We start from the raw sequence: 18,907 nt of genomic DNA, 5'->3' as shown, positions 1-18,907 counted from the left end.
AGTTGGGAAAAGATCCCCAAGTGATTCTCATGTACTGTGTCTTGTGAGAACCCGTGCTCTATGGCATTAATTTTGCCCTTGTTTATATACTGTTTATATACTTTATTTTATACTTGTTTAATGATACTATTTTCTCTTTCTCCATATAGTTGCAGGTTCTTATGAGGCTAGCATACCTACTATATAATCATGTGTTTGGTGTCCAAACTAATTTTCTTTTTTTGAGCTATTGCTAAGTCTGATTAACTTAGTGTACAGTGATGTTATTTGGACTTTGCATGGTATGGACATATTTACAAATTAAGTCTGATTTTATTTTTCTCAGTAGTCTGCTACAGTAGTCAAATATTCTTAGCTACTGGCATGACCACAACCACAGATACAGGCTTGGTCACTAAAATTGTAGGCTGGTGTTTGATTAAAAGATGTGTCACCATGATGGTATAGAATATTCATGTGTTGAATAACATTAAGAGAAAAATAAAAAAATTATCATAGGGAACTTAAGAATAGATCACAAGAGTATATCTGCCGTCCCTAGTTTTATAAATACTGCTGTAAAAGTGTTTAAACATCGTTTTTTGCTTTCTCTAAAGATCTATATCCGGAAGTGGAGAAATTGATTGGAAGGGAGTTGGGGGTTGTGGATATGGTTAGGAGGGAATTTCAGAATCACTCGACTATGTCCTTGTATTCCAAATAAGATCACGGTGTATAGGAGTATATTGTTAGGTAAAGTTCTTTATGTGATTTCTGATGTATTCCTCCCTTTGATTGAGTATCATATAATGTTAATTTTGGCTTCTTAGTTATATCCTGCCATATTTGATTATTTTTTCATTTGATAAACTTGTTAACTATTTCCCATATGAGACTAACCCAGCAAAGTGTATTATGTGTGCATACTTAATAGGTACTTAATGAATTGAACTTCACCAGCTCAACTAAGAAAAGCTGTCATAAATATTTATTAAAGGAGAACTAATACTTAGATCATTTCCTTGTGAATATATTTGTTAAAATTAAACTTTTTTTCATGGTTTATTAGCTGTAATTCTATGTATAACTAGGACCACAAAGGTGTCTCTTTGAGCTGCTAGTTTTTACCTTTGTATTTAGGCCAAATTGAATCAGTATGTTTTTGAAGTAAGTTTTTCTATAAATACTTTATACATTTTTTTTTTTTTTTGCTTAGAAAATGACATTGTAGCAAACTTGCTGTCATGTGAAGATCAGAAGAGGCTTAGTAGCAATTGTAAATGCATATAAAGTCCTGCCAGTTTAATCATTTTCTGTATTTACTATTTGTCACTAAATTTTAAGGTAATGATTCTTGATATTTGTTTTTCTTTTTAAATAGATATGATGATGCTATACAGCTATATGATCGAATTTTACAAGAAGATCCAACTAACACTGTAAGTTAGCTGGTTGTGCTGAAGATCAATTCGTTTTAAGAAGTGAAATTAATTTATTTTGGAAATAATGGAAAAAAACACATGGAACCATGTTCTATTTTGTTATTTTAAATATTTCATGATGGGCCATTTAAAAAAAATAGGTTTAAAATTCTTCAGTAAAATTTGATTTACAATATCTCTTATTAGAAAGAAGCTAGTTGAAATTTAGAAAGAATGAATTTTATGTGCTTGCAAAAAAAAACAGCAGAGCTTATTGTTTTTGTAATACTTTGAAGTTTATGGAATACTAACTTCTCTGGTTTGGGTAGTTATATTTTAGTTGTCTTCATCAAAAATGAAAGACGTCACCTCAGTAATTAGTATATGGAATTGATTAATGAAGGCTTTTTTTTTTCAGTTTTGCTTTCTTCCTTATACCTGAATAGGGATATATATATGTATATGTTTTCCTTAATATAACATCTTTAATTCTGATTTTGAACAAATATTTATCTCAGTTTATTGGGCAGAAGATTTGTTTCAAATATACTTATGTAGTTTATCTGTTTTAAAAACACCCTGGTGAAAAATTTTTTTTTAATATTGAGAACATTTTAGTTTACTATATTGGCATAATGGCTTCCCTCAGACTTACCTTTTACTAAATGAAAAGTCAGAGATGCTAGATAACGTATCAGGCGTTTCAGTGTTTCATATTATTCTATCCATACACACATATGCCTGCTAAAGTAAAGTAAATATTTTTAGAGTTTTTAAATAATAATCAGTTTGAGTTTGTTTTTTCCCTTTATAGAGACAGATTGTTATGTTAACACATAATACAACTACGTGAAGGTTTTCTCTTATTTGCCAAGTAGTTTATTAAAAATATACATTTTAAAAAGTCATATAATGTATGATTGTGGATTAAAAGATGCAGAAATACTGATTGAACATTGGTAACTTGATTCATTTTAAATTATTTATGCTAAGTTTGGAAGTTAATATTGAAGTATGCAATTTTTAGATAGCATTTATACCAGGCATTTATTGGTCATAAATCCCTGATCTCTCCTTGCCCCTTTTGTTACCTGTAGGAATATGTATTTTTTTTTTGCTTGAATAATATTTTTTCCCAGCTTTATTGAGATATAATTAACATTGTGTAAGTTACACAACTTGGTGATTTGATATGTGTATATATATATTGTGGAATGGTTTAGATTATTGCTTTTAATACAGTCTCACCCCAGGGATATTTTCTCTGGAAACTTTCTAGGTGTTGTGTTTTGTAGATATTTGAGTGGTAAGGATTCATCATTTTGTGAGGATTCTCAAAATATAGAAAGTTCAGGGAAAATTTTGACAGAGCTGCAAGCCTACCTGTTATTAAAAAAACCCAATTAATTTAGATATCCCAAATAAAAAGAGAGTTAAAATTGAGAAGTTCTGAATAATCCTTAAATCTTATTTATCCTAATAGCTTACCATCTGTCTTAATAAAACAGTCCCTTATAAAAAGCCCCATTTTTCTTTTCCTAGAGATTTTCTCATGTACTTATTTCAGCTCTAAGACTTTACCACAGTTTCAAAGGTATTCATTTTTTACACAGCGATATTTCTGTGTAATATGAAATATGACATCAGATTTCTGAAAAGTTGTTTCATGTAGTTTTCTCATACTAGTTTAAAAGATTAACAGTTTGTAATTTATTTTTTTGAATTAGGAGTCATATTTTACTTCTCTCAGTTTAAGTTGGGCATATTTTAAATAAAGTATTTCACTACTTCAGATTCTCAGATAATATGTAACTAAATATTATTCTATCTTTGTAGTACTTTCCATGTTTTATGGTTTGGCTCCCCTCATAGACTATGTATGAGGGGGTAATAACTAAATTATTTAGTTGTTAGGTAAACATTTTAGAACAAGGTAACTAAATTCAGCTTTGCTAGATGTACTATTCTTTCGTCAAATATTATTTTTATCTAGTCTCCCCTCAGTCCCTTCTGTCCTTCTGTAAATGTTTATTGAGTACCTGTGAAGAGCCATGAAAATGTTGGTGTTACTAAGAATAAAGACACTATTTCTGTTACTGTATCCATAGAAAGCACTGTGTTAGACATTAAGGGAGAAAAACAAAGGCATATAAGACCTAGAACTAATAAATTCTAGTAGGGGAAGACTTTACTTATATTAAACAGTAAAGTTACTATGTAGAAGACACGATAGTTATAATTCAAGCTTTTATACTGTAGAGCTTTGCATAGTCTAAAGCTGATCATGTGACTCTTTCATCTGCTTCTGTGTTCCTATATATACAGTATAGAAATGAGGCTGTTCATTAAAGCTTTAAGGAGCTCTCTTTCCCTCTCATTCATTCATTATTTTTTCAAAAAATGTTTGTTGAGTGCTTGCAACATGCTTGTTGTGGAGACTATCAGGATGAATTAGACACCATCCTTGACTTTGTTTTTAGAGAGATAGCATGATATAATGAACACATTATGGACTTTGAAATAGACTTATTGAATCCTGACTCTGGTGATTTGCTGCATTACTTTTGAGCCTTGTAGGCCTTGAAGGATGAGTATGGCTTAAATAAGACAAAGGTGGTAGGCTGGGGAAAGACATTGTATCCCATGAATGACATGAGTAAGCCTTAGCATTATTAAAGTACATGGCCTACCTAGGGAAAAAAGAATAAAGTGATTAAAATGGAAGTTTTCAGATTTTGGGAGATTGCTTAAATGGGACATCTCATCTATTTTTAAAAAGCTGTAAAATATTCTTTTGAAAAAAGTAACATGTACCCATGTTAAAAAATTACAAACAGTACAGAGTATATGGTGAAAAATAAGTCCTCCCACCCCTGATCTCAAGTCCTCCTTCACTTAGGCAAACGTTGTTAACAATTCCTTAAGAACTCTTCCAGAAATTTTTTCTCATGCACACACAAATAGGTGTGTGTGCATGTGTGTCACTTTTGACAGGGAGAGTGGTTGGAAATGCAAATGGTAGCATACTCTACCTAGCAATATCTTTTAAAGTTCGTGTGCTGTCAGCACATCCTTTACCTCATCCTTTAGGTACCTGCATAGCATTGTAATGCATGGATATATAATCCCTGTCTTGATGGAAAACTTTCTTTTAATTAAGTCCCCTTGGTATCTGATATATTCTTCCCAGAAGCAGTGTTGCAGTACATGTCATTTGTAGGATAGATTCCTAGAAGTGAAGTCTCCTAGTCTGGAGGTCCATGTATTTTAAAATTTGATAGTTGTTACCAGATTTCCCTCCACAGAAGCTTTTTAGCTGTCTATACTCATTTATTTGGTATATGAGAGTGCTTCTTGCCCTGTATCCTCCCAGGTGATATATTATCAGCTTTTTTTGTGTTTAACCTTTGCCAGTCTAATTAGTTAAAAATGTTACTTTGTTTTAATTTGCATTATGAGTGATGTTTAATATCTTCTAAAGGGCTTAAAGGGCCAGGTGTATTTCTCTTTTTGAACTGCCTCCTTTAACACGATTTTCGCATGAAATTTCATTTCTATTCTTGTTGAAGAGAGGGCATGGTTCTGGTGCTCTTTGTAAGTTTTAACCTCCCCCTTCTTCCTGACTGATTTACTGCTGAGGAAAACTAGGGCTCTAAGGAACAATATTTTATACCTTTTAGTTGGTTCATTGTTCAGAGTGACTAGCGATACAAGAAAGTCTACATTTGTGAACCTCCTGGTATGTTACACTTTAGAATTTTAATTTTTTTCTGCATTATCAATACATTTTTTTTTGTTTTTAATTGAAGTATAGTTGATTTACAATATTCTGTTAGTTTCAGGTATACAGCATAGTGATTTGGGCCTTTTTGCAGATTAGATTCCATTATAAGTTATTACAAGATATTGGGTGTAACAGAATTTTAATTTTTTTTTTTTTTTTTTGCGGTACGCGGGCCTCTCACTGTTGTGGCCTCTCCCGCTGCGGAGCACAGGCTCCGGACGCGCAGGCTCAGCGGCCATGGCTCACGGGCCCAGCCACTCCGCGGCACGTGGGATCTTCCCGGACCGGGGCACGAACCCGCGTCCCCTGCATCTCCAGGCGGACCCTCAACCACTGCGCCACCAGGGAAGCCCCAGAATTTTAATTTTTATTCTTAGAAAATGGAGAATGAAGTCAAATTTTGATTAGTGAAATTCCACCAGATTTTTTTTTAGAGATAACTTTGTCAGTAATACGGGAGTTGGTTTGAAAGAGGTGAAAAGAGATGAAATAGTAATTTGGAGGCTGTTCTGTCTTAGGCTAGAGATTATGGGGATCTAAACCTAGGATAAGTAGAATTGAAGAGGATGGGGGTTGGATGAAAGTATATTTTGCAATAAAAATATACAAATGATGCAAACTTAGATATGAATGTTATTTTAGAAGGATAACTCTGAAGTATGAAAATTTTCGTCACCAGCTCATCAAAATCAAGTATTGAATTAGGCTCACTGTGAGCTTTTTATCCTTTAGATTACCCCAACACCGGTCAGTTTTTTGTTTGCCTGCTTTTAAAGTAAAAGTAGGCTTTTCATCCTTTGAAAGCTCTTTGAGGGAAAAATTATGTCCATTGCATGCAACAATGCCTAGCATATATGCCTTCAGTAAATACTTGTTGAATGAACGAATGCCTTTCAGAAAGAAAGTACAATAATTCTTATCTTTTTAGTTATATTTCATATTTCAGAAAGATCAGATTTTGCCTCCAATTGTGAACTGCCTGTTATGATATATCAAATATTTGAAGTCTTATTTTGGAATTAGATGTAATTGCCTCTGTGCCAAGAGTGAAGATGGTTTATTTTTTTTTTAATAAATTTTATTTATTTATTTTTGGCTGTGTTGGGTCTTCGTTGCTGTGCGCGGGCTTTCTCCGGTTGCGGCAAGCGAGGGCCACTCTTCGTTGAGGTGCGTGGACCTCTCATTGCAGTGGCTTCTTTTGTTGTGTGCAGAGCACAGGCTCTAGGTGCGCAGGCTTCAGCAGCCGTGGCACGTGGGCTCAGTAGTTGTGACCCGCGGGCTCCAGAGCACAGGCTCAGTAGCTGTGATGCGTGGGCCCAGTTGCTCTGCGGCACGTGGGATCTTCCCATGCTCGAACCCGTGTCCCCCACATTGGCAGGCAGATTCCCAACCACTGCACCACCAGGGAAGGCCCTGAAAATGCTTTTAGAATGCCATATTTCCCAGGGTCACGGCATAAGCCTCGGAGGCAGAAGAACTTGGAACTCTGCTTTCCCTTTGTTGGCGTGGTCTGTTTCTGTGTCCCAGCATCTGGGGTAGGGGGCTTTCTAGGTTGTATTTTGCTGGTAGACCTTAACCCTTTAATCATTTTCTAGGTTCTCTCCCTACGTGGCCTCATTTTTTTTTAAGATGTGATATGTCTTTCAGGAAAAATTGCTAGCTAGCTCCTTGTACATATACAGAGGTATGTAAGAAATTTATGGTCATAAGAATGTTTTGAAGTTGCATAGTTTATAATAGAAATTCTGACTCCATTATTAAAATCGCTTGTAAAATGTGGAACAGTTTTCATTTTTGACTTAAACTGACTTTTACAAAGGTTGATCTAAACAAGAAATATAGAAAAATTCAGAATATTGGCATATTTTATAAGATAAAAAGTATAAGAAAGAAATATAAATGGAAATTGATAGTCAAGACTCTACTTAATGTCTAATTAGTGCTATTTTAAAAACTGTTTTGGCATATAATTGATGTAGAGTAGACTGCACATATTTAAGGTGTATAATTTGATAAGTTTGGACATTTGTATACACTTGTGAAACCATCACCACAATCATAATGAACAAAACCATCATGCTCTAAAGTTCTCTTTGCTCCTTTTGATTTTTGTATTCTTATATATATTGTTTGAGCTTTCTTGTGAGATATCATTAAGTTACTTGCAAACAATTTCATCCTTTTGGGTCTTTGTTAGACAGGACCAGAACAGTGTTTATACTGGGACTAATTAATTCCCCATTATGTTCTTCTGGGTAGTCTGTTCAGTGCCCCAGGAATCATGGCATTTTCCAGTCTGGCTGGTAGGAAGGGGCACTATTCCCAGCCCTGTGTGAGCTCTGGGCACATTTTCTCCTAAACTTTTCTGGTAGATCTTTCCTTGGCTGTAGTGGTTTCCACATACACATGCACTGATCAGTGCAAACCTGAGTACTCGAGGGAAACCCTTGAGATTCAAGGCGAATCTCTTTAGAGTCTCCATTCTGTATTTTTCTCTCTTCTCCTGTACTCTGTCCCGTGAACTGTAGCCTCTTTGATCTTCTTGGACTCTGAGCTCCTTATGAACTCACAGCTCAACCTGATTTTCTTTTCTTGCCCAGCACCCTTGAAACTCTCTCAAAGCAGTCAGTCAGGGCCCACCTCAGTTGTTTCTGCCTGTCAGGGATCAACTCTCCTTTTTTGCCTGTCGTCCTGTGCCTTAAAAGTGGTTGTTTTTATATATAGTACAGTTCTTTCATGGTCTCAGGCAAGAGGGTACAACCGCTCCCTGTTACTCCATCTTGGCCAGAAATGAAATCCCTGCTTAATGCTTATTTTAAATGATCATGGTTTTTGTGCCAGAATGTGGTAGTATTTTTCTGTAGAGGGCTGTTGTATGTGACTTAATGATCCATTGTTGCCTGTATGATAGTGATTGCCATATAGGTTTTTCTTTAAGCTGTCATGTATAGTTTCATTAGGAAGACTGGCTTTGTATAGTTGAATAGTTACCTCTTAAAAGTGTGTTTTAAACCTTATAATATTAGGAGATAAGTTACTATTATCTTAGGCCTTACATGGTTAAGCAGTGTATTGCTTATTATAGTAGAGATTTTGGGGCATGTTTCACAAATTGATTAGTAAAACCTTATGTTTAAAATCTTTGCTTATACTTCACTGAAGTGTTTGTTAGGTGGAAAACTCTTAGTTTTTAAAATAGGCTATTACAAAGTTAATACTGAATTTCTGTTTTACGTTATAAAATTATGGCATTCCACCTACTATAAATATACATAATTCAAAATAATAGTAACAAATTAATCTGTAATATTTCAGTTTCAGGAACTCTTATCAATAAATCTAGAATGGGAATCAGAAATTTGAGATCCTACTTCTCATCCTACCTCTTTTGATGCATTTAGGTTGTTTAAACCTCTGTTTTTCATTATTTACAAAAGGATTGTGTTTTAAAAAGGCATTTTTAAAGATTAATTATCTTTGAAACACTAGCAGTGCTTTATAAACTGTATTCTGCAAAATGCTGCTGACCTAAAAATTTTGGTGTTTGTTCAACAGTAGAGACATGATTCTCTTGTCAAATCAATGAGAAAATGAGTTAATATTAGACAGGTGTTCTTAAAAAAACGAAACTCATTTTGTGAATAATGGTGTCCATTACAGTGTTCATACCACATCTCTTACTGTAGAGGTATTAGTTGCTATTCATGTTTATACTTTGACTTTTTGTCTCTTATTTGTGGCATTTGAATGCAGTATTTTCAACAAGTTTCACTGCATCTATACAATATCTCATTTCAGCTAATACAAATCCTGTAAGGATTGGGGCAATATATCAATATTAAACTAAGCAAGCCTGTGCCAGTTCTTTAAAGATCTCATAGGCAGAGCTTTTGACAAGGTTTAACACATATATATTAAGCATAGACCAAAGGTAAAAAAGAAGGAAGATAACATTTATTCAGTACTGTTATATGCTGTGTACTGTGTTAGATACTTCACTTTGATACTTGGAGATTGGTGGTATTATTGAAGTTTGGGCAGGTCGGATGTTTTGGTCTTGGTTAGAAAGCTCGTAAGTGACAAGAGTTGGGATTCAGTTCCTTGTTTTTTTTTATTTCAAAACCTAGACTCTCCGCTCTAACATATTGCCTGTGGAAGAAGTAGTGTCATCAAAAATGAAATGAATAAACAAAAATGTTTCAAATTCTGTTGAACTGGTGAAATTAGATAATATATGCCCCAAAGAAATTAGTTTCTTAATTGTGTTAATTTAATCCTCACCTATTTTCAGAAGGACTTTGGAATAAGGCGTACATTTGAAGTCTAATATTCTTCCTAAAGGCTTTAGGATTGAGTTACTTTTAGAGCTTTACTTTTCCTTTCCTTCTGAATTCTTGAGACTTAAACTTTACATTTATTATGGCACTTTCATTGTTGTGCATAGTGAAATTATTCCAAAAATATTTGAGTTCCTGCTGTGTGGCAGGTGTTCTGGTAGGCATTCAGCATGAACCATATAATCAGGGGTATACATTTTTAACAAATGTGTCATTCTTTCATTACTGAAATATTGTTATCACTATTATTATAAATATTGCTTTTGGTCATATTTATTGGGAGTCTCTTGATTCACTCTGATATTTTGACTTTCAGTTTTTCAGAGCAAAAACCCACCTTTTCCACCCCAGGACAGATAGCTCCTTTGGTCTAAAGAGGCCCCATTCATTTTACAGTACTTCCCTTGTCTGTATCTTGTGGAGTGTGTTTTACATAAAACAATGACAATCATGTTCATAATTAATAAGCCTAACCTAGCCCTAATTATAGTGTTTTATTGTTTAGTCTTCTGCATTGAATTAAACAGAGATGGAGGGGATATAAATTTAATAATTCACACAGAGCCCTCCAGTCACTTCAGCCCCAAACATACAGTCTTGATTATACACAATGCTGCTGTCTCCTATGCCTTTGCTCCTGTGTTCTCCTACTGTGCAGTATCGTCCCTCCACACAACTTTCTTTTCTGCTTTCTTAATGTCTACTTGCACTTTCTCTTTCAGCCCAGGTATCACATCTGGGACGCTCTTTGCTTCCTGTGCTTCCACTTCCTCCCATCTGCCACAGCCTTGTTAGGATCACCTCTGTGTTGCCACAACATCTTAGATATCTCTATTATTGTCTTTTTATTTGATGTCTCTTTCTCTTATCAGACTGAGCTCCTGCAAGGAATTATCTTTTCCTTTTTTTTATCCTTATATTTTCATTGTCCAGCACAGTACCTGGCAAACAACAGATGTTTGTTACATATTTGATGAATGTATAAATAAATGGCATTGATTTTTATATATTTAAAAAGCTTTAAGTTGCAGATTTTAAATGTTTTGTCTATTATAAAATATTTCTTTCAGCACCTATATTATTGTTTTGAAAGACTCTTAGGTAGATTTTTCTCTTGAAATTGTGAAAAAAGTTATTTGAAGCCATATTTGTATAATGACATTCAAGTGGCCACAGTAAGATTATTTTCTAATCTCCACTATCCCTCTATCTCTTAAGATACAGATCTTATGAATGAGACAGAGTAAAGGACTTTAGGCTGGATAAAGATTAGGATTCCCTGCTGGCTTGTAATTATCAGAATCTGGATGGTTATTTATTTGAATGAAATGATGCATACATTGTGTACATCAAAAGTAAAGCACATGTGATTGTTAGAGGAATGTTTGAACTCCCCAGTGGGATGTCATGGGGTATGTTTATAAACTCCCACTAAGCAGTAGTTTTACAATGGAATTTCACTGGCATTGAGATAATAATTTGCACAGTCAAATTACCTCTTTACAAAAACCCAGGGAATCATGAGGGTCTAATCCTTTATTAATGTCAACCCACAGGCTGCAAGAAAGCGTAAGATTGCCATTCGAAAAGCCCAGGGGAAAAATGTGGAGGCCATTCGGGAACTGAATGAGTATCTGGAACAGTGAGTGTCTTACAAGAGGATTGTGTTTTGTTATTCTGATAAATCTTTTTTAATTAAAATGGAATTTGCATTTGATTTTCCTTTTTGCCTCCATGCTGTTCATTTATAGAATATCTACACACTTACTTTTTTTCCCTTTCCTCTCACCAGATTTGTTGGAGACCAAGAAGCCTGGCATGAACTTGCAGAACTTTATATCAATGAACATGAGTAAGTCGTTAACACATAAAATTTCGTTAAGGAGTGCAATTTTCATCACTATATAAGTTCAGAAGGCATAGTAGTTTCTAAAGGATTGGTGAGAGGTATGAATCACGTCATTTTAAATTAGCAAAATAAATAAATGAAGAAAAACAAATCGACAGTTTGTTGGTTATAATATGTGAATTGCTTTAAGTAGGTCATTTGTGTTTTGCTAAATTATTTTTGTTTGGGAAATGAGTTTTCTTTCAAATACAGATGGCATTCTTTGGAGTTAGAAAGGCATGTATGTGCTGAGCTAAGGTTATTTTTAGTGAATCAAAATTGTGAATTTTTAGAATTTAAATTGTTCTTACATACAAAGAGTATTATACTCCCTGCTGTTTAAAAATTCTGTCAATTGTATGCATTTATTAGCCTTAGTGCTAAGAGAATCAACTCTTCCAAAGTAGAAGCATTCTGTTGCCTGGGTAAAAAACCAAGAATAATCAAGAATGTTGAATGCTGTAGGAACTTGCTTATTGGATATTTAATGTTTTTGTTAGCTTTTTTTTATTGCAGTGACAGGAGGAAATCCCAGTGTGAGAGGATTAGCCCAGTCTTAGCGCAAGTTTTCTAATATCACAGCATTAACGCTAACCTCTATCTAGAGGCAGGCTTTTTTTCCCCTTTTTTCTTAGTGAGGAGTCTGAAGTATATCACATTGTTTCTTTCCTTCCTTTTCAGAGAACAGAATCAGATTCTCATGCACATATTCTTACTGTGCACGAATACTTAGAATACTTAACCTCATCCTCATAGTACAAATAGCTGACATAGGAAATAATATCGAATGAAGATACTTGTCTCTTGCCTTTTCTCAGGGGTATATATGTATGTGAAATAGAGTTAATGTATTATCTGTGTAATTCTAATAAAAGTGGCGGCGAAAATAAAATGTCACTTAATGAATGTGTACTGTATTCTGGGAACCATTTTTCATTTCTCTATTATATATGCTGGCTATCAGATTCTCTTTGTTTTTTGTTTGGAAGTTATTTCCTGAACCATGTTTGGATGCTTGTATGATCATATTTGTAAATATACTTAGCTTTCTCTTACGTATGTAAGAGTGGTAGTGTATTTGGTTAAGTGGTAATGTTTCTATTTTTCATTGTTTTAAAGTCAACATTTATAAAGTATTTTATTAAAATGTAAATTATTTGTATGCTGGAAACTATAAAATATTAATTAATGAAATTAAAGAACACCTAAATAATACCAAATTCATAGATTGGAGGCTCAGTATTGTTTTGTTTGTTTTTTAGGGTTTTGTTTTTGTTTTTGTTTTTATTGAAGTGTAGTTGATTTACAATGTTGTGTTAGTTTCAGGTATACAGCAAAGTGATTCAGTTACACATACATATAATGATTATCTTTATTTAAATTTTTCCTTGGGCTAAATTCTTAGAAGTAGAATTACTTGATTAAATGATATGCACATTTTCAGTGGTTTTGATAAATCATTCCTAGATGTGCACTAGAAAGGTAGTGTCAGTTTACTCTCACATTAGCAATTATTAGAATGTCCACTTAACAACACCAGGTGCTACTATTCTTTCTAATCTTTGCAAATTTTGATAAGTGAAAATTGGTTACACGTTTTTTAAGAGCTCTTTATGTAAATGATATGAGCCTTTGTCCTGTCAAGAATATATCCTTGTTTATTATGTCTTTTTAATATTGATTTTTTTAACTTATAGAAACTTTATATTTTTAGATGGTCAGATATATCAATTTATATTGCTTTCAGGTTTTCTGTCCTCTAAGAACTATATAAATATATATCTGTTTTTTTCTTCTACTTCTTTATCAATTTTACCTTTTTACATGTATTTGTAATATTTCTATATTTAGTTCTCAAATAGGTTATACTTTACTTTTAACCTATCATTAAATTTATTATTTGCCTCACCTTGTAATAGCCACATTCAGTTTTGCTTTGTTTTGCATCTCTAAAGAGTTTATTGAGATAGAGTTGGATGTACATTTAAGAGAAATGAACTGAAGAATCACAAGAAATCAAGAGATACAAAGACAGAAAAGCACCTGAAAAATAGTTTCTTTTCATGGGAAATGATACTTACATTCTGCCTACCCTTTTATCTTGTATTACAAAACTCTTTTTGGTCTTGAAGCTAGTTACTTACACAATGTCTGTTTATTTTTTCTAATTGAACACTTAGAAGGGATATTCAGATTTACAGTGAGTGGAAATAAATGTCTTCAGATTTTTTGAAACTGTATGAAAATTAGAATGTTCACTTAATTCATTTAACTTGTTTGAGCAAGTCATTGTCTTCGGTAGGGTATTGTTGGTACAAGTAGTAAGTTACTGTGGAATGTCAGTTTACCACAGTTTTGTGGACCTGGTGGCAAAAATGAACCAATTTAGGAATTGCTTGATATATTTAATATTTTGACATTCTTTTCTTCATATTAATAGTTATAGTAAGTCACAGGCAGCATTGCGAATCTAGATGTAGACTTTTTTACTCCAAATAAATTTCCACAGTAGACTGTTCATATAAGTCTATTCAGTGATTTTATAGAGAGAAAAGGGGATATAGAATTCTGCCACATACTTTTTTTATGTCTTTAAGTTATTTTTATTTAAATTTGCTTCTGATTTATAAATTCTAGATACAGTTATTCTAGTGGTATATGTCACACCAGTTGATCACATTGAGACACTTGCTCTAAGTATAAAAAATTTGTCATGATTTATGCCTTAACCCACAGTACATATTATAAACAAAAATATGTATTTTAAACAAAGATACTGAATTTTTTTGTACTTGATTTGTAGTTAAAAATAGATGTTATATCAGCAGGGAGCAGTTTAGTAAAGATTGATTATGATTGTGATTATTGCAGGGACAGCCTTACTATAAAATTCTATAACAAAGGGAATTATCAGAATCCTGTAAGGAAAAATCACAATGTTGATAAAGCAGTCAAGGAACAAATATTATAACCTATACATATGCTTTTGTGAGGAACAGAAGAACTTCAAAAGCTTTAGTTACTGACTCTAATGTAGTAATAATAGTGGTTATTCTATTTTAAATGGATTCCAATTATTTTGACTCCCTAAATCTTAGTCTCATGAGTTGTATGTAATGAATTAATTTCTTTATATATCTGCATTGGTATTGGCTATGTACCATCTTGGGAGAACTGAGAAAATAGTCATCACTCAAATCACTTTTGTATGGCTTAATACTCTTGTGTACCCCTGGCTGAGAAAAACTGGATTAGACCATTTCTCACTCCTTCCAGCTCTAAGTTTATTTGATTCTATACTTTATCCACAAAATTAATTTGATTTTATATTTTGTAAAATTGGGGGAAGGTATCCCCTCGTATGTGATACTAAATAATTTTTGAGAAAAGTATCTTGGCATTCATTTTTCATTAGAAACTCCTCTCTGCCCATTTTATCTTACATTATGTTATATAAGAATCAGAGTCACTGTTCTGCTCAACCCATTTAAATCTCTAAGAACATTTATTCTTAGCATTAATATGAATTTTTGGCGTTACCGTAAAGGAACACATTTAGAAGGGAACTATCTTTCTGATGAAGCTGGTGTTTAAGGTAGAGACAACTTCCCCTTCTACACAATGATGAATAAATATCAGATAGGTAGTCACAATACTTTTGTTCTACACATTTACTGTCATTTGTTCAGTCATTCATTATATAGCTATCATATGTCAAGAACCAATACTAGGTTTTGGGCATAAATATGAAAAGGGCTAAATAGCAGCATGATCTTTGATGAGAATTATATATAAGGTCCTTCATAAGTTTAAAATGCTGTGATTTGGGGCTAATCTGCAGGGTGTTTTTGGTTCCTTTGGCCCTTTGGGTTTGATTGCTGTACCTGTTCTTATGTTACCGTTGACATATTCATCACTACCATCACCACCTCGATTTTTCATCCTGATGTGTAGTGTATATAGGTAGTATGCATTGTGGTTAAGAGTGTAGGCTGTCTGCCTACTTCCTAGGGTTTTGGTGGGATTAAATGAATTAATATTTGTAACACACCTAGAGAAGTGCATGATACATAATGAGTACCTAATAAAAGTTAGCTATTATTAGTCAATATTTCACATGTTTGAAACTGCAACGTATATATTTTGAAAACTAAGTATATCAGACATTAGTGTAAAATAGATACCTTTGTATATTGGTGACAGATGTCAAAAATAACTGTAGGTAGCCTTTTTCTGTTGTAATGTCATAACCTCCTCACTGGGACTGAATCTTACAAGACCTGTGTTCTTTAGGATTTCCTGTAAATAGGAAGGATATTCACAGGGCTTAAACATATAAAATACATTAAGGAGAATTATAGTCATGTGGTATAAAACTATTTTTCCAGAACCCTTTGCAGCAGTTTTCTCCTTAGGTTTTCAGTAAAGATTTTGTTTCTCTACCACATGATTAAATAGTAGTAGAGTGCATATCAAAACCACTAACTTGATCTGTTTTTCATGGGTTTAGAAATTCATAACTTAATAACTTTGTATTTGACAGTAACCTTAAATAATGAAAAGTCTTTGTAATAGAATATGTGGGATATGTCTGTAAAGGATTTTTAGTGAATAGAGAATATTTAGTGTTTATTTCCTCATTACACTTTAACTATTTGAATATTTTATTAAATGATCAGTGGACTTGTAGAACCTATTTTATATGTAACCTGATCCAAGATCTTGAAGCCTGTGTTGTTAATTATGTTTGGATGTCATCCTAGTGACCCAGTTTTAAAAATTTAATATCTCGGGACTTCCCTGGTGTCACAGTGGTTAAGAATCTGCCTGCCAATGCAGGGGACACAGGTTCGAGCCCTGGACCGGGAAGATCCCACATGCCGTGGAGCAACTAAGCCTGTGCGCCACAACTACTGAGCCTGTGTGCTCTAGAGCCCGCAAGCCACAACTACTGAGGCCATGTGGCACAGCTGCTGAAGGCTGCGCGCCTAGAGCCCATGCTCCGCAACAAGAGAAGCCACGGCAATGAGAAGCCCGCGCACTGTGTAACCCTTGCTTGGTGCAAATAGAGAAAGCCCCGCGCACTGCAATGAAGACCCAACGCAGCCATACATACATACATACATACATAAAAAAATAAGAAAAAAAGAAAAATGTAATATCTCTTGATAGTTCACAGGCTGCTTTAGGATTTAAGCTTCTGTGTATTCATTTCATTAAAAAATATGATATTCATATTTATGAATTCAAGATAGGTACTTTATTAATAAAGGTATTTAAAGTATTTTGGGAATAAAATGTGTAATATCACTAAAATTGTTTTTAAATTATTTTAAGGTGTAACTGACATAAAATTTATGACTTTTAAAATTAACTCCTTGATGTTTTTCAGCTATGCTAAAGCGGCGTTTTGTTTAGAGGAGCTTATGATGACTAATCCACACAACCACTTATACTGTCAGCAGTATGCTGAAGTAAGTATTTTCAAAAACAATTGTATGTGATTTTATTTTTGTTGGTATGGGTATTATTATGGAACTAAGAATATGTCGTTAACGTTAGGCAAGTATATAAATATGTAAGATGTGATGAAAATTGATTTATGGGAGTAAAATTTTTAATACTATAATGGAAATACTGACTTTTCAGTTAAATGCACTTATTTAAAATAGTGAAATTCTTTGTTTTTCTAATTGCATACTGTATTCTTTCTTAATTATGAATTATATCACAGTTATCGCCATTTAATGGACTTTAAGGCATTTTACAGTGATTACAGTTTTTACATCCATATTCTAGGAAATTCATATTAAGGTCAGTATTTTGGAAAGTAGGAAGTATTTATCTTATTTGATTAACTGTTAAGAATAGCAGTACAATTGAATTCTATAAGGTTAAAAGGACTTCATCATTAAGGAATGTCAGTGCAACTAGGAAAGGACAATTCACTATGAAGTCTAGTTTTATAATACTAGTAATAGAAAATAAAGTTGTGAAGCATTTCGAAGGCAGTTGAAATAGAAATTATACTGCCTTTTTTATATTGGCAGCATTTTTTTATTTTAAAAGCTCAGTGATCTTAATGTTCATAGAATATAATGATTCTGGAGGGTAGGTTATGCTTTAAAGTTTAGATTAGCTTTAACAACTTTAAGATGAATTCTTTTAACATCTTGCATTTGTTTACAGAATATCTGTTTCAATTACTAATGCCTATGGTATGATGAAACATGCTATATTTCAAAGTAGTAAAATAAACAGGTTTCAGCACTCCGTAATTTTTAACAGGTTAAATATACCCAAGGTGGACTTGAAAATCTTGAACTTTCAAGAAAGTATTTTGCACAGGCATTGAAACTGAACAACAGAAATATGAGAGCTTTGTTTGGACTTTACATGGTGAGTTGAGGTGCATGTTTAATGTTATTTTATGAAATGTCATTTAAAGTCCGTTAACCGTCCCAGTTAATCACTTCCCTCTTTTCTTTTTTGTATTTCATTGATAAGCATATGATTTTTTTCCTCTATCCTCTAGTTAATTATGAGCAATAGGTTGTAAGGCAGTTATATTTTTAAATGTTAATATATCCCAGCTATTTGACATTTTATTGTCAATTATCTTTTACTATATCAGAATTTAAATCTGCCTTTATGAAATTAAATAGTAACAGATACAAAGCTATATTATGTATTTCTTTTTTTTTTTTTTTTTTTGCGGTACGTGGGCCTCTCACTGTTGTGGCCTCTCCCGTTGCGGAGCACGGGCTCCGGATGCTCAGGCTCAGTGGCTATGGCTCACGGGCCCAGCCGCTCCGCGGCATGTGGGATCTTCCTGGACCGGGGCACGAATCCGTGTCCCCTGCATCGGCAGGCGGACTCTCAACCACTGCGCCACCAGGGAAGCCCAAAGTGATTTCCTTCTTTTTTGTTTTTTTTTTGCGGTACGCGGGCCTCTCACTGTTGTGGCCTCTCCCGTTGCGGAGCACAGGCTCCGGACGCGCAGGCTTAGTGGCCGTGGCTCACGGGCCCAGCCGCTCCGCTGCACGTGGGATCTTCCTGGACCGGGACATGAACTGGTGTCCCCTGCATCGGCAGGCGGACATTCAACCACTGCGCCACCAGGGAAGCCCGTTGTATTTCTTGATTGTTTTGTTATTCTTGGGTTCATGCCCAATATTTTATTTCTTACCTTAAATTATAATTGTATGAGATATTTTTAAACTATGTTTATAAAAGACATATTAGAAATAAAATCTCTGATGCCAAACTAAAACTTTTTTTATGGTATAGAAAAACAGTGTGGTACGCATGTAATTAAATATTTCTTTTGTTTATGTATGCTAAATGATGAGCTTAGAAAAAGTCAGTTAACAAGAGCTATGGGAAATAGAGGAAGAATTTAATGAACTTCAAATTTATATAAAATGAGCTCCTTTCTACAGTCAGAATGACTAGAAAAATAAACTTCTTTAATAGGCCAGTCCTTTGAAATTTTAAT

General features: G+C 33.7%; 1 protein-coding gene across 2 annotated transcripts in view; it reads left to right on the top strand.

Annotated features, from left to right (window-relative positions):
• The window catches only part of EMC2 (ER membrane protein complex subunit 2), a 52,336-nt gene that overhangs the window by 18,982 nt on the left and 14,447 nt on the right, over window positions 1–18,907 (top strand). For both annotated transcript variants that reach the window (XM_082675269.1, XM_082675268.1), the window contains exons 5-9: window positions 1,361–1,418; window positions 11,078–11,163; window positions 11,314–11,373; window positions 16,802–16,883; window positions 17,698–17,808. In XM_082675269.1, the coding sequence (XP_082531395.1) occupies window positions 1,361–1,418; window positions 11,078–11,163; window positions 11,314–11,373; window positions 16,802–16,883; window positions 17,698–17,808 (397 nt within the window). The remainder of the gene's footprint in view (window positions 1–1,360; window positions 1,419–11,077; window positions 11,164–11,313; window positions 11,374–16,801; window positions 16,884–17,697; window positions 17,809–18,907) is intronic.

This window comes from Grampus griseus (assembly GCF_964374135.1).
Source record: "Grampus griseus genome assembly, chromosome: 17".
In the NCBI taxonomy this organism is placed as follows: Eukaryota; Metazoa; Chordata; class Mammalia; order Artiodactyla; family Delphinidae; genus Grampus; species Grampus griseus.
The sequence above is the reverse complement of the archived record's forward strand: the minus strand, read 5'-3'. Positions and strand labels throughout refer to the sequence as shown.